General features: G+C 36.8%; 1 protein-coding gene across 1 annotated transcript in view; it reads left to right on the forward strand.

Annotated features, from left to right (window-relative positions):
* DNAH7 (dynein axonemal heavy chain 7) overlaps positions 1-20,032 on the forward strand; it is a 243,597-nt gene that overhangs the window by 144,263 nt on the left and 79,302 nt on the right. The window contains exons 43-47 of the mRNA XM_035008349.1: positions 494-824; positions 2,783-3,129; positions 4,927-5,107; positions 7,464-7,649; positions 13,013-13,176. Of these exons, the coding sequence (XP_034864240.1) occupies positions 494-824; positions 2,783-3,129; positions 4,927-5,107; positions 7,464-7,649; positions 13,013-13,176 (1,209 nt within the window). The remainder of the gene's footprint in view (positions 1-493; positions 825-2,782; positions 3,130-4,926; positions 5,108-7,463; positions 7,650-13,012; positions 13,177-20,032) is intronic.

The following is a 20,032-nucleotide window of genomic DNA, read 5'->3' on the forward strand; positions in this document are numbered from 1 at the left end:
TATTTCAAGATATTGAATACTTCCTAAAATCATTTGCCACCTTTGGCAACATTCAAAATAATATATTTTGAGCACTGAAGTTTGTTTTAAAGATGTGATTATAAAAAGGTTTTAAGGAACCGTAGTGTTGTAGGAATGAATTTCCCAAAGAGACTAATTTTAGGGGTCCACCATTCATTTTGATAAAGAGCACTCCTTGCCTATACCTAGTATATAATAAATTTAAAAATAACTTTTGAAATTCTGTTATATGCCTGGATATTGTGCTAGGCTCTGGAAATACAAAAACAAACAAGGCATACTTTTGGCTCTTAATTGTTTATAACCCAGTGTTCTAAAGTTAATAATTTTTGGCAAACTGTTATGTGAAAATCTTTCATACCACTCCTTTAGTTATGCCTGGAAAAAGCCTGAAAAGCTCAAGAATATTTCCATTTTTCCTTGACGGATATAGAACCTGATGCCTAACCTCATTTTATGTATTTGCTTCCAGCGAAGTCGTGAAAATGAAAAAGAGGTATGAAGTGGGTTTGGACAAACTGGATTCTGCCGCATCTCAAGTAGCCACAATGCAAACTGAGTTGGAGGCGCTACATCCTCAGTTAAAAGTTGCTAGCAAAGAGGTGGATGAAATGATGGCAATCATTGAGAGGGAGTCTGTAGAAGTTGCCAAAACTGAAAAAGTAGTGAAAGCTGATGAAACAATAGCAAATGAACAAGCTATGGCCGCCAAAGCCATCAAAGACGAATGTGACGCGGACCTGGCAGAGGCCCTGCCCATCTTGGAGTCAGCCCTGTCTGCCCTGGATACTCTCACTGCGCAGGTGAGAGCACAGCCACACCCTTGCTGGGACACACAGCCTGGCAGCTCAAGAAAGTGTTCACCACTGGGGGCTATGATCAAGTCTGTCTCTCCAAATTAGTCTCCACATTTAATGCAATCGAAATCATTTTCAAATTAGCAAAAGAATTTCCTAATTGACCTGAAAAAAGAAGAGCATGTGCATGACTAAGAATTTTGGAAAAGGAGGAAGCTGCCAAATTTTAGAACCTACCCTAAAACCTCTGTTATTTCAGGAACTTTGCACAACAACTTTGCAGTACAATGGTGGACAGAGGCATAAGACCTAAGTGTGTATTTTATTTCTAAGGTGCACCTTTTTCATATTTAGACACTTTCATAATTGGCATACACCTTTCAGTGGATGTGATAACATATCGCGTTAATGTTTGTTAGTGTTGGGTTTTTTAAAATTTTTGTGATAATAATATGGCCTACAATGTTATACTTTATAATAGCATGTCTTAGATTGGATGAAATGTGGTATTAAAAATTTAGACATCAGAGGGGAATAGTTCAATTAAGGAAGATAAAGGTGAATTTTTAAGCATAGTGTTGAGAATTGTGCTAAACTTTTGGGTGAGGAGAGACTATTAAGTTCTTTCTTCACACCTACTCCAATATAGACTTCAGAGTGATTAAAATTTAAATATAAATAATTACACTACTATAAAATAGTAGAAAATGCAGATCCTGTTTATATCTTGGAGTGGATCAGGACCTTGGATTTCTTAGATGTGAGAGAAATCAGAAAAAAAAGCTAAGCAAAACTGTAATATATATGCTCTGGATACTCTTCTTTTTTTTCATAACTGATAATTAGTTTTTTTTAAGTTATAAATTTTAATACCTAAAACCAACACATTTTGTTTGATATAAACATCACAGACAGAAGTGTAGAAACACTCGGGGGAAATATTTGACCTAGATGGCAAACAAAAGATTAATATGCCTCTATGTAAAAAGCTCTTACAAATCAATAAGACAAAAATAGCTGTAAGATAAGATAGTAAATGATACAAAGAAGTAATTCACAAAAGAGGAAATACAAATAGTCAATAAACATATGAAAATGTATCCTACCTCACTTGTATTTTTAAAAAAACAGATTAATAAAGGATTTCTTGGGCTTATCAGAATGCTTACCCTTGCTGCTGAGGGTATATGTAGTAAAACAGGAACCCTTAGATACTTTCTGGAGAGTAGATTGTCAATAGGTGTCAAAAGCTTTAAAAATAAAGGATTCGAAGTTCTTAATTCAACATGGCAATTGTAATAGTAAAAAAAAAATAGAGGAAAAATATAGATAGGGCATGAGAATTATGGCTCATGTCTATACAGGAGAAGGTCATGCAGCCATTAAAATGATGTAGGTGTTTCATAGCGTGTAAGGATGTTCATTATATCTTACTATTGAAATATGAAGTTTTAAAACAGCATGTATGTTATGTAGACTATAATTCCATTGGTCAAAGTGTAGCATATTCACTAGTTTATAGCATATATACATAGAAAAATATATAGAAGAAGTATAAATAAAAAACATTTGCAGTAGTTAACTAGATATTATGGGATTATAGGAGATCTTAGTATGTATAATTTCTCTGTATTTTTCTAATGTTTGCATCTATTACTTCCATAATTTTCAAGAAGCTACAACACTCTTATTTTGCAACAGCCAAATTTCTCTTATGTGTTTTTGAAGTAGACTCTATGTCATAAGTAATCTCACATTAGGGTATATTTCCATTATTCTTTTTTGTTTCTAACTTTCCCTTTTGGACAAACTTCTCAATGCTTTTTTGACAGAATTCTATCACTGTTACCATTTCTACCCAATGAACAGAGTGACTATCTTATGATTTAGTTTGAAAATAAGAGCCAGTTACAAGTAACGCATAAACAGTTCTTTTTTAATAATTAGCATGTTGTTATTTCAAGGACATTACAGTGGTAAAATCCATGAAGAGTCCTCCTGCTGGTGTCAAGCTTGTTATGGAAGCTATATGCATCTTGAAAGGCATCAAAGCTGACAAAATCCCTGACCCAACAGGTTCAGGAAAAAAAATAGAAGATTTCTGGGGTCCAGCTAAGAGACTTCTTGGTGACATTCGATTTCTACAGTCACTTCATGAATATGACAAGGACAACATTCCTGCAGCATATATGAATATCATAAGAAAAAATTATATTCCAAATCCAGATTTTGTTCCAGAAAAGATTAGAAATGCTTCCACTGCAGCCGAAGGTCTGTGCAAATGGGTCATAGCAATGGATTCGTATGATAAGTAAGTACTAACAACAACAACAACAACAACAACAACAACAACACAACCCTGTGTTTTATTTTCCTGTTTGGTCATTTAGACACTATAAAACTTAAAAGCTATACAGGTGAGAGGCTCCTGGAAAATCATGTCTAGTATCTGCTATGTGTGTACATATTTCCTAGAGGCAAGACCATAACAACTATTTAGTATAATACAGTGATGCTTAAACATTTTTTGGACTCAGGAACCCTTTATACTCTTAAAAATTCTTGAAGGCACAAAAAACATTTTTTTTATTAAAGATTTTATTTATTTGTCAGAGAGAGAGAACACAAACAGGGGGAGCAGCAGGCTCCCCACTGAGCTTGAGGAGCCTGATGTGGGACTCGATCCCAGGACCCTGAGATCATGACCTGAGCTGAAGCAGACGCTTAACTGACTGAGCCATCTAGGCATCCCACGAAAAACTTGTTTATCTACCATATTAGAAGTTGAAATAGAGGGCGCCTGGGTGGCTCAGTTGGTTAAGCGACTGCCTTCGGCTCAGGTCATGATCCTGGAGTCCCGGGATCGAGTCCTGCATCGGGCTCCCTGCTCAGCGGGAGGGTCTGCTTCTCCCTCTGACCCTCCCCCCTCTCATGCTTTCTCTATCTCATTCTCTCTCTCAAATAAATGAATAAAATCTTTAAAAAAAAAAAAAAGAAGTTGAAATAGAGAAATTTTAAAACAGTATTAATTCATAAAGACATTACATGTTACATAAATAACTGATTTTTTTAATTCACGTTTTTCACAAAAAAAATTAGGAAAACAGTAGTGGTGTTTTATATTTTTGCAAATCTCTTCAATCTGTGGCCAGTAGAAGATAGCTGGACTCTCAAATCTGCATCTTCATTCAATCTTTTGCAATATGTTGTTTCAGTTGAAATATATGAAGAAAATACAGCCTCACACAGATGTTTAGTTAGACAAGAGAAGATGTTATGGACTCCCCGAAGGGGATGAAGCATGTCTTGGACCACATTTTGAAAACCACCAGTATAATATATATTCTTTGTAAGACAAGGAGTCTTTTCTGGTGATTGTATGAGAACCACTTATATTGTGTACAAAACAGCAAAAATTACTGGTTGTTCTTCAAAAAGCGACTATTACAGGATGTCTTTCAAATTCACACACAATTTGAATCATTGTATATATAGTTATGCACTGTCTATGTTTTGGACCATGACGTGTTAATGATAAATTTTAATTTAATATTTTATCATTTGTTTAGAAAGCTAATATCACTGACCCTGTTTTCCAGATAGAAGATAATTTAGATCCATTCTTTTTCTTATATAGTCCCTTCTATTACCGACATACATATTTATGAGATGGCTGGTTTTAATTAAAGATGTATTCTGAAAATTTTTAAAAAGCAAAATGACATAGATGAAACACCTCACCTCCTAAGAATTAAGCTTTAATGAAATAGACTAGTTTTCATAAACACTGCAATATTTTACATGAATAGACTATTTTCCTTTTGAAAACCACCAATATTCATACTGTCAATAATCTAATACTTTATATTAGGTAAAAAAATTACTTATTTGAAAATGTTATTCATATTTGATATCTATTTGAATCATTTCTTATGTGCTGGGGTCAGGTGTGATAGCTCGATGAAATATGGAATATGGAAACCAGCATAGGTTTTGCCTCAAGATGTGTTTTGAGTTATAGTAAGCATAGTATAGTAAACAAATTCAGTGTAGAAAGTGTACTACAATATACAAGGTATCTCTAATTTTCTGATTTTACTTTTTGCAGAGTGGCAAAAATAGTAGCTCCTAAAAAGATAAAACTGGCTGCCGCCGAAGGGGAGCTTAAAATTGCTATGGATGGTCTTCGTAAGAAGCAGGCCGCCCTGCGCGAAGTTCAGGACAAGCTGGCCAAGCTTCAGGATACCCTTGAGCTGAATAAGCAGAAGAAGGCTGATTTGGAAAACCAGGTATGTGACGCTATAGACAAATACGGGCGAATCCTAATTACTTTAGTAAGAATGATGCTTGCGCCAGCAAGTAATAGCTACATCTCCTGTTTTCTTCCTGGTTGGGGATTGGCAAACGATGGCCCACGGGCCAAATCCAGCATTGCCCATTTTTGTATGGCCCACAAGCTAATATATAATAATAATAATAAATAGTTTTGACATTTTTTAATGATTATATAGTAAATGGTTGTATAAATACCTGCCTAATAGCATCAGTTTTGCCTCTCGATCCACAAAGCCCCAAATTTTTAGTTTTGCAGCCCTTCCCCCCCAAAAGAAGTCAATCATCTCTACCCTGGATTACCAGAATATTGACCTAGATTATTTAAATAATTCTTCACTTCATAGGTAAGGAAATGGAGAACCAAAATATTAGGTTGTGTAAGAGGTAATGGCAGAGTGGAGATAAGAACTCAATACCCAGAAACATACTGTGTCCCCTGAAAGTTATTTTAAGACTAAAAAAGGTGACACTGTTTATAATAAGTAACTGCTCAAGTCTAATTATGTTCCAGGGGGAAAAAAGTCAAAATATTTTATAAAGTCAATATTTATTGAATGCTTACTCTGCAAGTCACGGTTGTTCTGGGAACAGTATGTATTATCTCATTTATTCTCGAGTCACGGTTGTTCTGGGAACAGTATGTATTATCTCATTTTTTCTCAAAACAGCCTTCTGAGGGAGGTCATCTTTTTGTATCATTTTGTAGAAACTAAAGCATAGGAAGGTTAAGTAACTTGCCTATGGTCAACCCAGCTTCTAAGCATGAAGGCTAAAATCTGACTTTAATAGCTGTGCTCTTTCCCAGACTTTTTTCCCATAGGATATGACCACAAATTCTGTATTTATACAAATATGTGACATTGTGCCCATCTTTAGAAATATTACTTACTACAGGGCATGATGTCCAAGTGGTCAGTTTTAGTTTAAACAATATAATAGGTGGGTGTGTGGTTTACTGTAAACATTTGCCAACTTCATTGTATGTTTGAAATTTTTTATTTTTGTGATAAAATGTTGGAAATCATGATCATGTAAAATGAATATATGCTTATATGTGTACTAAAACGCTGCTTTTAGAGGCAAAATTTTAGTTAAAATATTTTTATTTAGTAATTTCTGATGGCAACTTTACTGTAGTCCAATACATGATTCAATATATTATAAACATTACTGAAAAAAGAATGAAGAGAGAAGCCAGGAAGACAGAAGATATTAAAAGAGGGAAAATTAAAGGACAAAATATTTAAATTTAGGAAGTATCAAAAATATCCCCAATTACATACTGTTGCTTTTTCAAGCCTATCTTTAGATAAACCAATTTAGTATTTTATATCTTTTGGTCTAAAAGCATTTATTTAATATAAATATTAATAGCATTAGGAAAAAGTATAAGCCAAATTCTTATTCCACAGTAATTTAAATGCCTCTGCTTTTATCAATTGTTTACTTCCTCTCTTCACATCAGTCATTTCATTTTGAACCTTAAGCTAACCTTTGCTCACTCTTGTCTTTATTCAAGAATAACGAGGCTAAGTCACTTAAAATTAAACTACAATAATTCAGGTATTCTACTGGAATATTGCCATTGCATGGGTTGAAATGGCTTTTCCCCACGTTTTCCACCTTCATAATTATCCTTTTTCTTTTTTTAATCACATTGCTTAATTACACATAATCAAATTTGGTTGACAGTCTTCTGCACAAAGTAGGCTCTCAGCTATTGATTGATGTCCTAATTGAAGGTTAATTGCAAGTGTGTGAGTAGGTTGACACAATTTAACAACTTGAAGATTGTGCTTTGCAAGTAATCATAAATTATTACAACTTTTAAACATTTAACCTTTAAAATTATCGTTAAGTCAACCATAAGTTAAATGAGGGGAAGATTTTGATAGAACATTTGAAATAAAATGCATTTAGAGTATTTAAATTTGAGGGAAAACATTTATATTTGCAAGAGAATGTCCTTTATTACATAAGCAAATTTCAGTGTCTCCTACTGTAGATCATTCCCTTAAATAGAGCTCTTCTTGCATTATGTGATGTATATCCACTAAAAATATCATAAATTGTGTATACTTCATTATACATACTTACTGCACACACTTTATTATGAACACAATTCTCAATTGTCATGGACTTGCCAGTCTTCATAGTGAGATAGCTCACATTTTTTTAGAGAGTTAAAAAAAATTCCAGATGAAAGTTCGTAATTAAAAAAAGAACTTATCTCAGAGGCCAAAATCTTGCAGAAATTTTCATTTATTTTCTACCTGTGGATGTTGATAAGAGCTGACTTTTATTTTTGAGGTTGACTTGTGCAGCAAAAAGCTAGAAAGAGCCGAGCAGCTGATTGGAGGCCTTGGGGGTGAAAAAACACGCTGGAGCCTTACAGCTTTGGAGTTGGGGCAGTTGTACATCAACCTGACAGGTGACATCCTCATTTCCTCAGGAGTTGTTGCTTACCTAGGTGCCTTTACATCGAGCTATCGACAGGTAAAGAATACTAGTTGATTTCTAAGGTCTCATCCTGACCCTCCCATTTTAGCCAGTACTGACTAATCTTAGAGGATTTTATTGGCTTGCTTTTTGTTTTTTTGGTAAGTATGAAGAACAAATGTTTCCAAGTGATTTCTATCTAGTTGTGTATTTTAGTTATTCTGTAAATTGGCTTTATAGCCATAAGATGCCATATCAAATATTCTTCTAAAATCAAATTGTTTTAGAAACAAAAACACTGACTTTAAAAGGTAACATGAAATGGTAGGCCCTTAATGACAGAATTTCAGTTCCTAAACAAGTATAAAGATATCAGGATTTTTTTTTTTTTTACATCTTTTTTTTGGTGTGTGTGTTTGTGTGTGGAATCAACTACACTATGAGTCTCAATAATGAATCATTTCAAAAATCACTTCGGACACTAAAACTTCAGGGGAGGAGAAGGCAAGCTGGCCTAGAACTGAATCTGTAAGTGGCTTCTTTTCTCAGAAAACAAATGCCAAGTGTCCTGCTTCGAATTACCACCCCTTTGATGGATTCTGCCTCATTCTTTGTGACCCAGTTCCCATTTCTATTTCTTCTTCCTGCTTTTTCCTTCCCTCCTTTCAGTCCATTCCTGAATGAGACCCCATATTGTTCAGCTCTCTTTTGAAAAATTGAACTGGAATCTGACCCAGAACATGGCCCTGTCAAAGCAGAAGAGACTTAGAAAAATTAAAAGTACTGAAAGAAAAAGAAAAGGAGGGTAATGAGAATAAGGAGAAGAGAGAAATTTTCAAACATTTAGCAATAGCTTCTGGTGTCAAGCAAGTAGAAAAAGAATAAATGATAACTCATTTTTTGTTTTTCTTTTTGTTTTTCTTTTTTTACATAACATTTGCTTTTACCTGGTCTCAGCTGAGCCTTACTTAATTTGGGAGCTTTCTGTTAAGTAGGGTTGATTCTTGGAGGCCACGGTTTTAGTTTGTTTGTTTATTTTCAACCAAACCGATTTAAAATCTTCATATATATGGTCTTTCTGTCTCTTTGGGATCTGGTTGCCCTGATCCTGGTACATGACCTTCATATTCTTCCTCACTTTGTTCATTTGTATCTTTGAATAACTGTTTGCTGCTAAGGCATTAACATCTTGTAGCTCAAACAGTTAATGTTTAGCATGAAACTATCTGGTAATAGGTTTGTTTGCTCTATGGTTTCAGAGACTGAGGCTTATAAAGATGAAGGGAATTGCTTAGAGCCACATAGCTGGTTAATGACACAGCAGGATTGAGACTTGTAGTCCCTTGAATCCTCATTTAGCACCCTTCCTACTCTCCTAAATCAACTTGGAACAATGGAGGGGGTAGCGGCGGCCACCCTTACCCTTCCCTGCTGGTTCCCGACACACCCTTGGGCACCTGCACTGGCTCCTGCTTAGCATCCCAGAGCCATGCTGAAAGTCCCTTGCCTCCCCACCCTGCCCTCTCTGACACATGTGTTCCGAGGCCCTGGATCTTGCTGACTGCACAAACAACCACTTCCAGAGCCCTGAGGTCCAGAACTGAGACCTTGGAGTTTCCTGGCAGAAGCACAGTGACACTCAAGCTAGACACAGATACAGCCAAAACTCCGAGCTCCTATGAACTCACATCCTCTGTCCTCACCCCTGATTCAAACAGCCATGTCATCCCATCCCAGTTCATCTCTGTGAAGGCTTGAAGGCAATTTTACCCCTGCCTTGCTTCACTATAGCTACCTAGGCTTTTACTTTTCTTGAGTCTCTAAGGTTGCTGTTCCTTCCTGTGAATGTGTTCTCTATGTCCCCCTCTGACCCGCCCCCTCTCTCGGGTCAGGGCAGCTATCGGGTTACACCCCATCAAAATTTTCCCATTCAGTTGTAAGCATAAGGTTATAGCAGCGAGTTCAGTGTCTGCCCAGATGCCTGCCTGGCTTCCTGCACTTTCATGTCTAAAACCAGCACCTGTGGCTCTTTGTTGGCAGACTTCCCTTGGGTTCTTAGAATCCACTTTGCCCAGTGTTTGGAGAGCTGGATTGCCTGGGGATTTATCTGCCACTAGGGCGTGCCTGGATGAATGACTGACAGAGGTGGGAGCACGAGAGTCGGGCTCCTTTCCCTCTGGTTGGAACAGCTCTAAGAACTAACTTATCCTCCCTGTGGGATCAAACCAAAGCCACCCGCTGTAGAACTTTGGCCGATCCCTCACCTTGTGTTGGCTTCTTCCCAGTCCTTGCACTGCTCCCCCTAGCATCCCTTCCTTAATAAATCTTCATCTCAGAGTCTGCTTCTGGGAAACCCAACTAAGACAAAAAAGCCTTCCAACGATCTTCGTTCTTTTCGAGCATCAAAGTCTCGGGATACCAAGAGCCCTCGATAAATAGGTGGATCCCCTCCTTCCAAGCTTAAATCTGAGTAGCTGTTAATTATTCATCAACCCCTTTGTAGAACTTCTGGCACTCTTCATAAATAAGACATAGAAAACTCCAATTCTTCTAGCATAACTGGGCCCAGGGTACTTTAATTGCCATGCCCATGCCAATCTCTGAAACAGAATCCTACAGTGCTGTGAGGACACGTAAGCCCTGGAGTTGAATTAATTTGAACTTTCTCAATTTCCCTGCCAACAGTCAAAGTCAGAACTGTGTTGGTGGTGGTGGATATTTTCACCAAGGTGACACTCCTAATGGTCACTTTTTCATTTCTACCATCTATTGCACCAGCTGACTACTAGCCAAGGCTCTTTGCTTGTATTTAGAGATGCTTGTTCAGAGCATCTCATGTTCGTTTCAGTTACTGTCTGCTTCTGTACCCTTTTAGACGTATAATTGGGCCACTTAAATTTCTAATCCATAAATATGATGAAATTGAATAAAAGATGTGAGCAAAAAAATGCGTGAAAGGGTTCAAAAGGTACAGATTTCTAGGTATAAAATAAGTCCCGGGATGTAATGTATAGCATGATGACTATAGTTAATAATACTGTATTGTATATTTGAAAGTTACCAAGATCTTAAAAGGTTTCATAAGAAAAACATTTTTGTAAATATGGTGATGGATGTTAACTAGACTTACTATGATGGGTTCACAATATATACAAAGAGCGAATCATCATCTTGTGACTACTATCATGTTATATGTCCATTATATTTTTAAGAAAGAGATGAAAAGGGCGCCTGGGTGGCTCAGATGGTTAAGCGTCTGCCTTCGGCTCAGGTCATGATCCTGGAGTCCCGGGATCGAGTCCCGCATCGGGCTCCCTGCTCGGCGGGGAGCCTGCTTCTCCCTCTGACCCTCTCCTCTCTCATGCTGTTTCTCTCTCGCTCGCTCTCTAAAAAATAAATAAAATCTTAAAAAAAAAAAAAAGAAAGAGGCGAAAAAATAGAAAATAAATCTATAATGACATAAATTAATACATTTTAAAAACGAGTGCCTGACCAAGCTAGATCCTTACAGTTACAAGTACCTCCGCACAAAATGCCTCTTCATTACAGAGGGAAAGGGGGCAAGGCAATGCCGAAGCTGTAGTACGGTATTTCACAAGAGCTGCCTTCATTCAGTGTTGAATCCTGATTAAAAACTCTGAATTCCTCTTTGGGGTAGATTGCTCAGCCCTCACCCCAACCATTTCCCGTCTCAGGCTCTAATGCTCCGGGTTATAATAGACGCTCAACTTAGGGAGGCCCTCAGCAACCTAACGCCGGCGGGGGGTGGGGGTGGGGGGCAGCCCCTCCTCTGCCGCACCTGTGGAATTCCTCACACTACCGCATCCCCGCATCCCCGCATCCCCGGGAAGCCCGTGCAGCCGAGCTACCCCTCCCGCCTTCTGCTTGCGTATATAACCACCTGTTACGGTTTCACTTGTGCTGTTACCCTGTATCTGGGCGCAGCCCCCTGAGGGGCAGCTTTCTCTCATTGGGCAATACAACTAACAAGAAGTTCTGCTTTTCGGGGCACCTGGGTGGCTCAGTCAGTTAAGCGGCTGCCTTCAGCTCAGGTCATGGTCCCGGGGTCCTGGGATCGAGCCCCGCATCGAGCCCTGCATCGAGCCCTGCATCGAGCCCTGCATCGAGCCCCGCATCAGGCTCCCTGCTCGGCAGACAGCCTGCTTCTCCCTCTCCCACTCCCCCTGCTTGTGTTCCCTCTCTCGCTGTGTCTCTCTCTGTCAGATAAATAAATAAAATATTAAAAAAAAAAAATAAGTTCTGCTTTTCATCTGAGTGTCTTATGTTGTGTCCCACCTTCCAAAGAAGCTTTAATTATATCCGAGATCCTACGATTATGAGATAGAAGCCCGGCAGGCAGCAGTTTAATCGAGTGATAAAAATCAGTGTCATCGGTAAATGAACAATTGGAAATCCCGTACGTACCACGTACCACGAAGGGATGCAATGAACACGACATCATTTCTATGATATTCCTGCAAAGGTGCATAACTTGAATCATGGAGGAACATCATAGAGACGCAACTGTGGGACCTTCTACAAAATAAATGATCAAGGTCCTGAAAGTCATCAACTGCCCCTCACCCGTTGTGGCCTTTCATGGCAAACCTAAGAGAATGTTGGTGGAGGCTGCTCAGCAGGAGCCCAAGGCAGAGATGGTAGTGCCCACTGTGCCCATAGCATTCTCCTCTGCCTGTCGGCGGGTACTGACACCTTTTGTGTCTGGGTCTCCTCCCCATGTCTCTTCCTCACCTTTATTTCCTCTGGTCATGTCTTTCACTGTTTCTGAACTTATTGATATGTAGCCTCAAATTGGACCTTGACTTCTGACTTCCTGAGTGTGAACCTGGACTGGAAGTACCTTTTTGATTTCTGAGCAGCCTAGCACACTGTGCCCCAGGTGGGATGTCCCAAACTCCAGTATATGTCCTGATCCTTGGTGCCTGATAGTTCTGCCATGGTCCCTTCCCCACCGGGCATGCAAGAGACAGAAAAACTTGTTTTTCTGTGTCCCCTACCAGTTTAAAGTAGATTTACTTTTATTCCATAATACTGTATTAAGGCTTGCCAGATATTTGTAATTTAAAGAAAATGTATAGAATAATGATGGTTTCCAGCTACTTTGTCAAGTGCACCTTTAGAATAAAAATCGGCAATTGTTTTTTTCGGATGCAAAATTCTGACTTCAACTTCACTATTAAGTGGTGTATGTAAAGTTAACATTGGATATCATTCATTTTCATTTGAATGCATAGTGGACCTTCTAAATTATAATTTGAAAAAATCTGATAAATTGGTTTTGAGGTGCAGTTTCAACAATGGTTTGTTGACTCAAGGAATAAAGTGTAATTGAGGAATTTACAAAGTATTCATTTGGTGATCTCCAGCTTCATTTTTGTATCTCTCTGTATGTCTTAAAGAACCAAATCAAGGAGTGGACAAATTTGTGCAAAAGCAAAGACATTCCCTGCTCTGATGATTATTCTCTTATGGGTATCCTGGGAGAAGCTGTGACAATTCGAACCTGGAATATTGCTGGGTTACCTTCCGACTCATTTTCCATTGATAACGGGATCATCATAATGTAAGGAAAATACTTTTCTCACAAGTGATCTCTATTAATCAGTTAATTTATTTATCCATGCATCTTTTTAACAATTATAGCTAGAAAACTTTTATAGTATTGAAAAATTTTTACTTAAATCATTAATTAGCTAAATTAAATATGAATAATCACTTCCTTCTCCTAGTAATGTTAGAATGATGGCATATTGGAGACTGTAGTAAACAACCAAAAACCCTAATGACTTTTACTTAATTTTTAATCAGCTTTTGGCAAATGGAGCAAAACCCTACCACGAGTAAATGAAGTCCAAAATATTTATTCCCATAAAATTGCAGGGTTTTTGTTATTGCAGGTTAATGAAATGTGCAGCAGTGGGTTGTTGGTAGTGATGGGTTCAGGTGTACCAAATTCTTAGTCCCTGCTGTGTGTGGGACTAGCTTCAATGATGTGGATACATTTCTGGTCCTGGGCTGATTGGGACATTCAAGATATAGTGGATGCTATTCCTGGAATGTCCTGGTTAGTAGACAAATCCCATGGAAATTGGGCTGGGAGTATACTGCAGGCTCATCCAGCCTCACCTTTTCTGAAGGTCTTATCTCCCAGAAACCAAGGACGTTAGCCTGCCCCAGTATGAAGACAGTCATGATTTGTGTTATTTCCTAGTTCATGTTACCATGGGCCTTCCATCACTGGGGCAGTCACTGAGGCAGAGGTTTTAGCAGATTAGGAATAGCATAGGTAAACCCTCAGTAGAAATGTTCAGTTCCGTGACTGAACATGACTATTTTAATTAGTTGTTAGTTTACTACTGAAAAAGTAATTGATGTTGTAGTACTTAAAGAACAAATGGCAGACACATGAATTTTTAAAATAGAATTAACTACTAGTGTGAAGACTGGTTATTCTTAAATTTTGTGTATGTAATATTTATGAAAATTATTCCACAAATTAAAACTCTGATGAACATGTTTCTTTACTGCTCAACAAATGATCCTGATATATATATATATATATATGGACTTCTTTAGCATATATTTTCTGAATTGTTCTATAAGGATTTGAGGTGAGTGCAATTTGAATATAAGTAAAAATCTGATAAGACCACCTAGAGGAAATTAAAGAAGTAGTTACTTCTGGTATTTTAGACAAGCTCATCCTTATATTTGGGCCCTGAATTAAATTCAAAGCTTTCTAGTAATTAAGGCAAAAAAGAAAAGCTGTGTCACATGGTTCTCATATTTTTAACCAAGTAAATCATACTTAGACGAACTTTTTCAGGAACTAACCTTAAATGTAATTACTTTATTGATTTGGAGAAAAGACTACAAAGCTTTTCTTTGGGGAATGAAAATTAAGTACTTGGTACTCTGCTTTCATAATCTAAATCAATCCAGAAGAGAAATGATAGAATCTAGATAAATGATAAATATGTGCATTAGTTGGCCACTGAAACAGATTTTTAAGTGCGTTTTCACAAGTACAGGATGACAGCCAGTTTTTTAAATTGTTTAACAAGTCGGTGGCACCCAGAGAGTTTGTGTTGATGTCATAATGTGAGAATACAATTAGACATTGACACAGATGGGAGGTTTCTGAAAGTTTGGAAACCCACTTTTACTTCGCCCAGCTGTATCAGTTAACTTCAGCCTACAGAATAATCAGATTTTTTCTGGTTTTGCTATTGCTATTTTTTCTCTTTCAGAAAAAATACTTTGCTTTTTCCAAGCACTTGTGAATGTAATTGATCATGTCCCGCATAATGGTAGTTCTGTCTTTATTGTTTCGATTAGCAGGTTATATATGTTTGTTCCACCTGGCAGGATATCTACAACCATTATATTCATTGGAGGCTAAATACCTTCTTACTTTTCAGCAAATGTACTCTTCAATAATAATAGAACATTGATGAATATTTCTGCGTTTAAGATTCCAAACCTTTTAGTGATTGTTTTTCAAGGTAACAAATTCAAACTTCAGGAGAGAAAGAGGTAAAAAAATTGGTGTAAATGAGCCAGAATTCCCTTACACTGTTTGTAAAAATGTTGAAATATTAGCAGAAAGTTACGGTAGCAACTTTACTAAGAAAGAAATAGTAACATTTTTCATTCTTGGCTTATTTTGTCAGTGTCTTTTGGTAATCTTATACTGAGAGGTTTCGGTAAATAGGCTTAAGGTGATCATTTTGAAGTATCAGATAAGTATCTTATTTACTTGCCTAGTGTGTTCTTCCATTCCCCAGAGATATTTGCTTGATAATGATAATACCTAATACTGAGCACTTACTAAAGACCTAATCCTGTGCTAAGTGCTTTTTACGTACTATTTCAGCTGACTGAAGAGTTGATTATTTAGGGAAACGGGAAGAATCTATAAAATTAAATAAGTTGAAATATAATTAACTTTTGGAGCTATTGACACCTGAAGGTCCTTGGCTAATCAGAATTTCAAGGGCTAGTGATAACATTAAATGTAATTGGACTGTATCTGAACATTTCACAGGGAAATAGTATTAAGATTGTCTAACCACTTGGTAAATAAATCAGACCTATATATCTAATACAACTCTGTTTTTTAAAAATGTCTTTTAGTTTTCATTTCTATAGGAGTCAGATAAATTAGATTTATTTCAATAGCAGTAATAACTGAGAGGAGCACCCATCTTTCATTGTCTGTTTTTATCTGTTTTTATGTATGTGTGTAAAAAGGAATATAGCAAAACTCTTTGAGATGCACCTCTGTTATATATTTAAATTCTGTGTCCTTCCATGCAGACTATCCTGAACATGTATTATCACTGTTAGAGGTCTGTATTTTGCAAAAGTCCCAAAGAGCACCAAATAATAATCCTCTCTAGATAATCACAAAAGAACAAACAGTATTAAACTTGGAATGCTGAGTCTATAAAAATTCAGTTTTCATTTGGGAACCAGATTTTAAAGCATTTCTAGATTCAAGAATGTTGGGTGGAGGAAGTAAGAAAATTGTGTGGAGAAAGATGTTGTCTTGTCAAAAAATAAGGCAAAATAATGGAGAGGAATAAACAGTAAATACGGTGCTTGTTCATTTCAAATTCAGGATTTATATTCATCCAAAGAGTGAAGCTGTTTAAACCAATATGTGTTGCATATAGCTCTCCACAATAACTGTTATTAAAACCCCAGTACATTCTTCTCTACTTACCCTGAAGAATGTCTCCTTTGAAATTTTATTCATTTGATATGTTATTCTATAGAAGCCCTAATCTTTAAAAGCAAAATTTGCTTTAAGGGGCCACTGGGTGGCTCAGTCAGTTGAGTGCTGCACTCTTGCTTTCAGCTCAGGTCATGCATGATCTCATGGGTGGTGAGATCAAGCCCTACACTGGGCTCCGTGCTCAGTGCAGAGTCTGCTGGATTCTTTCCCTCTTCCTCTCCCTCCCCCTCGCCCGCTCTCCCAGCTCATGTGTGTGGGTGTGGGTGGGTGTGGGTGTGCGCACGGTGCGTGCTCTCATAAATAAATAAATCTTAAAAATAAATAAAAGCAAAATTTGCTTTAAAAGAAAAAACAACTGAAGTCACAACATTGTCCTGCTTTTGAATCAAAAAGATATTATATTGGGGGTGTTGTTTGGGGAAAATAAGTTTCATATAATTGTTAACTGGGTATGGAACAGCATCTCTGTCTGTATAAATATACCAAGATAGTACTTGTATAAATATATATATATAAATAGTAAATATATATAGTAAATATATAAATATATATAGAGAGAGTACTGTGTAAATACACACACACACACACAATTGTTCCAGCACAACATTTTTTAAAACATTACTTTTTTCAGGGCACCTGGGGGGCTCAGTTGGTTAAGTGGCTGCCTTCGGCTCAGGTCCTGGGATCGAGCCCCACATCGGGCTCCCCCCACTTGGCGGGGAGCCTACTTCTCCCTCTCCCTCTGCTGCTCCCACTGCTCATGCTCTCTCTCTCTCTGTCAAATAAAGAAATAAAATCTTAAGAACAAAACAAACAAACAAACAAAAAAACACATTACTCTTTCCGTTGAATTATTTCTACATCTTTGTTGAAAGTCCGTTATCCACATATATGTAGGTCTATTTCTGGATTGTCTATTCTGTTCTATTGATCTACTTTTCTGTCTTGATGCAAAAACTGCATTGCCTTGATTAGTATAGCTTTATATTAGGTCTTGAAGTTAGATTATATGTCTTCCAACTTTGCTTTTTTTTTTTTTTTTTTTTTCAAAATTGTGGTGTCTATTTTTTACCTCTCATTATAAATTTTGGAATCAGTTTTTAAATATCTACAAAAGATCCTTGCTGGAATTTTGATTGGAACTGCATTGAATCTATACATCAATTTGAGAAAAATTGACAATAAGTCTTCTAAAGGAAACACAATATATCCCTGTTTTAAAATTTTTTCTTTTTTTTTTTTAATTTTTATTTAAATTCTAGTTAACATATAGTGTAATTCTGGTTTCAGGAGTAGAGTTTAGTGACTCATCACTTACGTATAACACCCAGTGCTCATCATAACAAATGCCCTCCTAATACCCATCCCCCAAGCCCATCCCCCACCAACCTCCCTTCCAGCAACCCTCAGTTTGTTCTCTATCATTAAGAGTTTCTTATGGTGGGGTGCCTGGGTGGCTCAGTCATTAAGCCTCTGCCTTCGGCTCAGATCATGATCTCAGGGTCCTGGGATCGAGCCCTGCATTGGGCTCCCTGCTCAGCGGGAAGCCCGCTTCTCCCTTTCCCGCTCCCCCTGCTTGTGTTCCCTCTCTCGCTGTCTCTCTCTGTCAAATAAATAAATAAAATCTTTAAAAAAAAAGTTTCTTATGGTTTGTTTCCTTCTCTCTCTTTTTTTCTCCCTTCCCATATGTTCATCTGTTTTGTTTCTTAAATTCCACATATGATATTGTCTTTCTCTGCTTTATTTCACTTAGCATAATATATTCTAGCCCCATCCACATCATTGCAAATGGCAAGATTTCATTGTTTTTGATGGTTGAGTAGTATTCCATTGTATATATATGCACCACCTCTTTATCCATTCATCAGTCTATGGACATTTGGGCCCTTTCCATAATTTAGCTATAGTTGATAATGCTGCTATAAACATCAGGATGCAGGTACCCCTTTGAATACCCCTAAATACCTAATAGTGCAATTGCTGGATTATAAGGTGGTTCTATTTTTACCTTTTTGAGGAAACTCCATACTGTTTTCCACAGTGGCTGCACCAGTTTGCTTTCCCACCAACAGTGTAAGGGGGTTCCCCTTTCTCTGTATTCTCGCCAACATCTCTTGTTTCTTGTGTTAATTTTAGCCATTCTGACATGTGTGAGGTGGTAACTCATCATGGTTTTGATTTGATGAGTGATGTTGGGCATCTTTTCATGTGACTGTTAGCCATCTGGATATCTTCTTTGGAAAATGTCTATTCATGTCTTCTGCCCATTTCTGAACTGGATTATTTGTTTTTTGGGTGTTGAGTTTAATAAGTTCTTTATAGATTTTAGATCCTAACCCTTTATCTGATGTCATTTACAATATCTTCTCCCATCCCATAGGCTTTCTTTTAGTTTTGTTGATTGTTTCTTTTGTTGTGCAGACACTTTTTATCATGTTTCTGTTTTTTTTAGATATCCTTTGATTTCTTTCATCAGTATTTCATTGTTAGATTTATATCCAATACTTTTTAATTTTTGTGTGCTATTGTAAATGGTACTTTAAAAAAGTTTATTCAGTTGTTCATTGCTGGTATTTGAAAAGCAACTGATTTTTGAATATTGACCATGACCTTGTGACCTTGATAAATTCATTTATTAGTTCTAGGATCTTTTATATAGAGTCATTAGGATATTGTACAGAGACAAACTCTGCAAATAGAGGCACTTTCATTTCATAATTTCTAATATTATGCCTCTTAATTTTTTTTTCTTGGCTTATGGTACTGTCAAGGACTTTTTTTATTGGCTAGTGTAAGAATACTTGTTATACAAATATAATTTACACTGGCTATTATAATGTTGAATAGGGGAGATGAAATTGCACATTGTTGCCTTTTCCTAATCTTAGGGGAAATGAATTAGCCTTTCACTAAGACATACTGTATCAGCTGTAGGATTTTTTGTACATCCCTTTTATCAGGTAAAGGAAATTCCCTCTGTTCCTAGTTTGCTGAGGGTTTTTATCTTTAATACATGTTAAATTTTGTCAAGTGCTTGTTTTGTGTCTACTGAGATATATTTTTTAAGTTCAGTTTGTTAATATGGTGAACTGTATTGATTGATGTTTTAAATGTTTGACTAGTCTTGCTTTTCCAGGAAAAACCCTACCTGGTCTTCAAGTATTCTCCTTTTTATATATTTCTGATTCAATTTGCTGGTACTTTCTTGAAGATTTTTCTGTTTATGAGGGATATTGGTATGTGCTTTCTTTTTTTTTTTCAATGTCTATACAGTTTCATCATCAAGGTAATGCTGTCCTCATAAAACAAATTGGAAAGTGTTCTCTCCCATTCTATTTTCTGGAAGAGATTATGTAGTATTATCTCTTCCTTAAATGTTTTGCAGAAATAACCAAAGAAACTATTTGTGCCTGGAACTTTCTTTGTTGGGAGATGTTATCTATGATTCCAAATTTGAAAGAGTTGAAGTTATCTTAATAATTAAAGAAAATTTAAGTTATCTATTATTAAGTGAGTTTTGGTATTTTCTATCTTTCAAGAAATTGGTCCATTTCAACTAAATTGTCAAATTTGTGGGCATAGAGTTGTTTATAGTATTCCCTTGCCATCCTTTTAATCTCTGCAGGATCTATAATGATAATCTTCTTTATCATTCCTGATATCAGTAATTAGCATTTTC

This window comes from Mirounga leonina, unplaced genomic scaffold (genome assembly GCF_011800145.1).
Source record: "Mirounga leonina isolate KUSES-001 unplaced genomic scaffold, KU_Mleo_1.0 Mir_151, whole genome shotgun sequence".
Lineage (NCBI taxonomy): Eukaryota > Metazoa > Chordata > Mammalia > Carnivora > Phocidae > Mirounga > Mirounga leonina.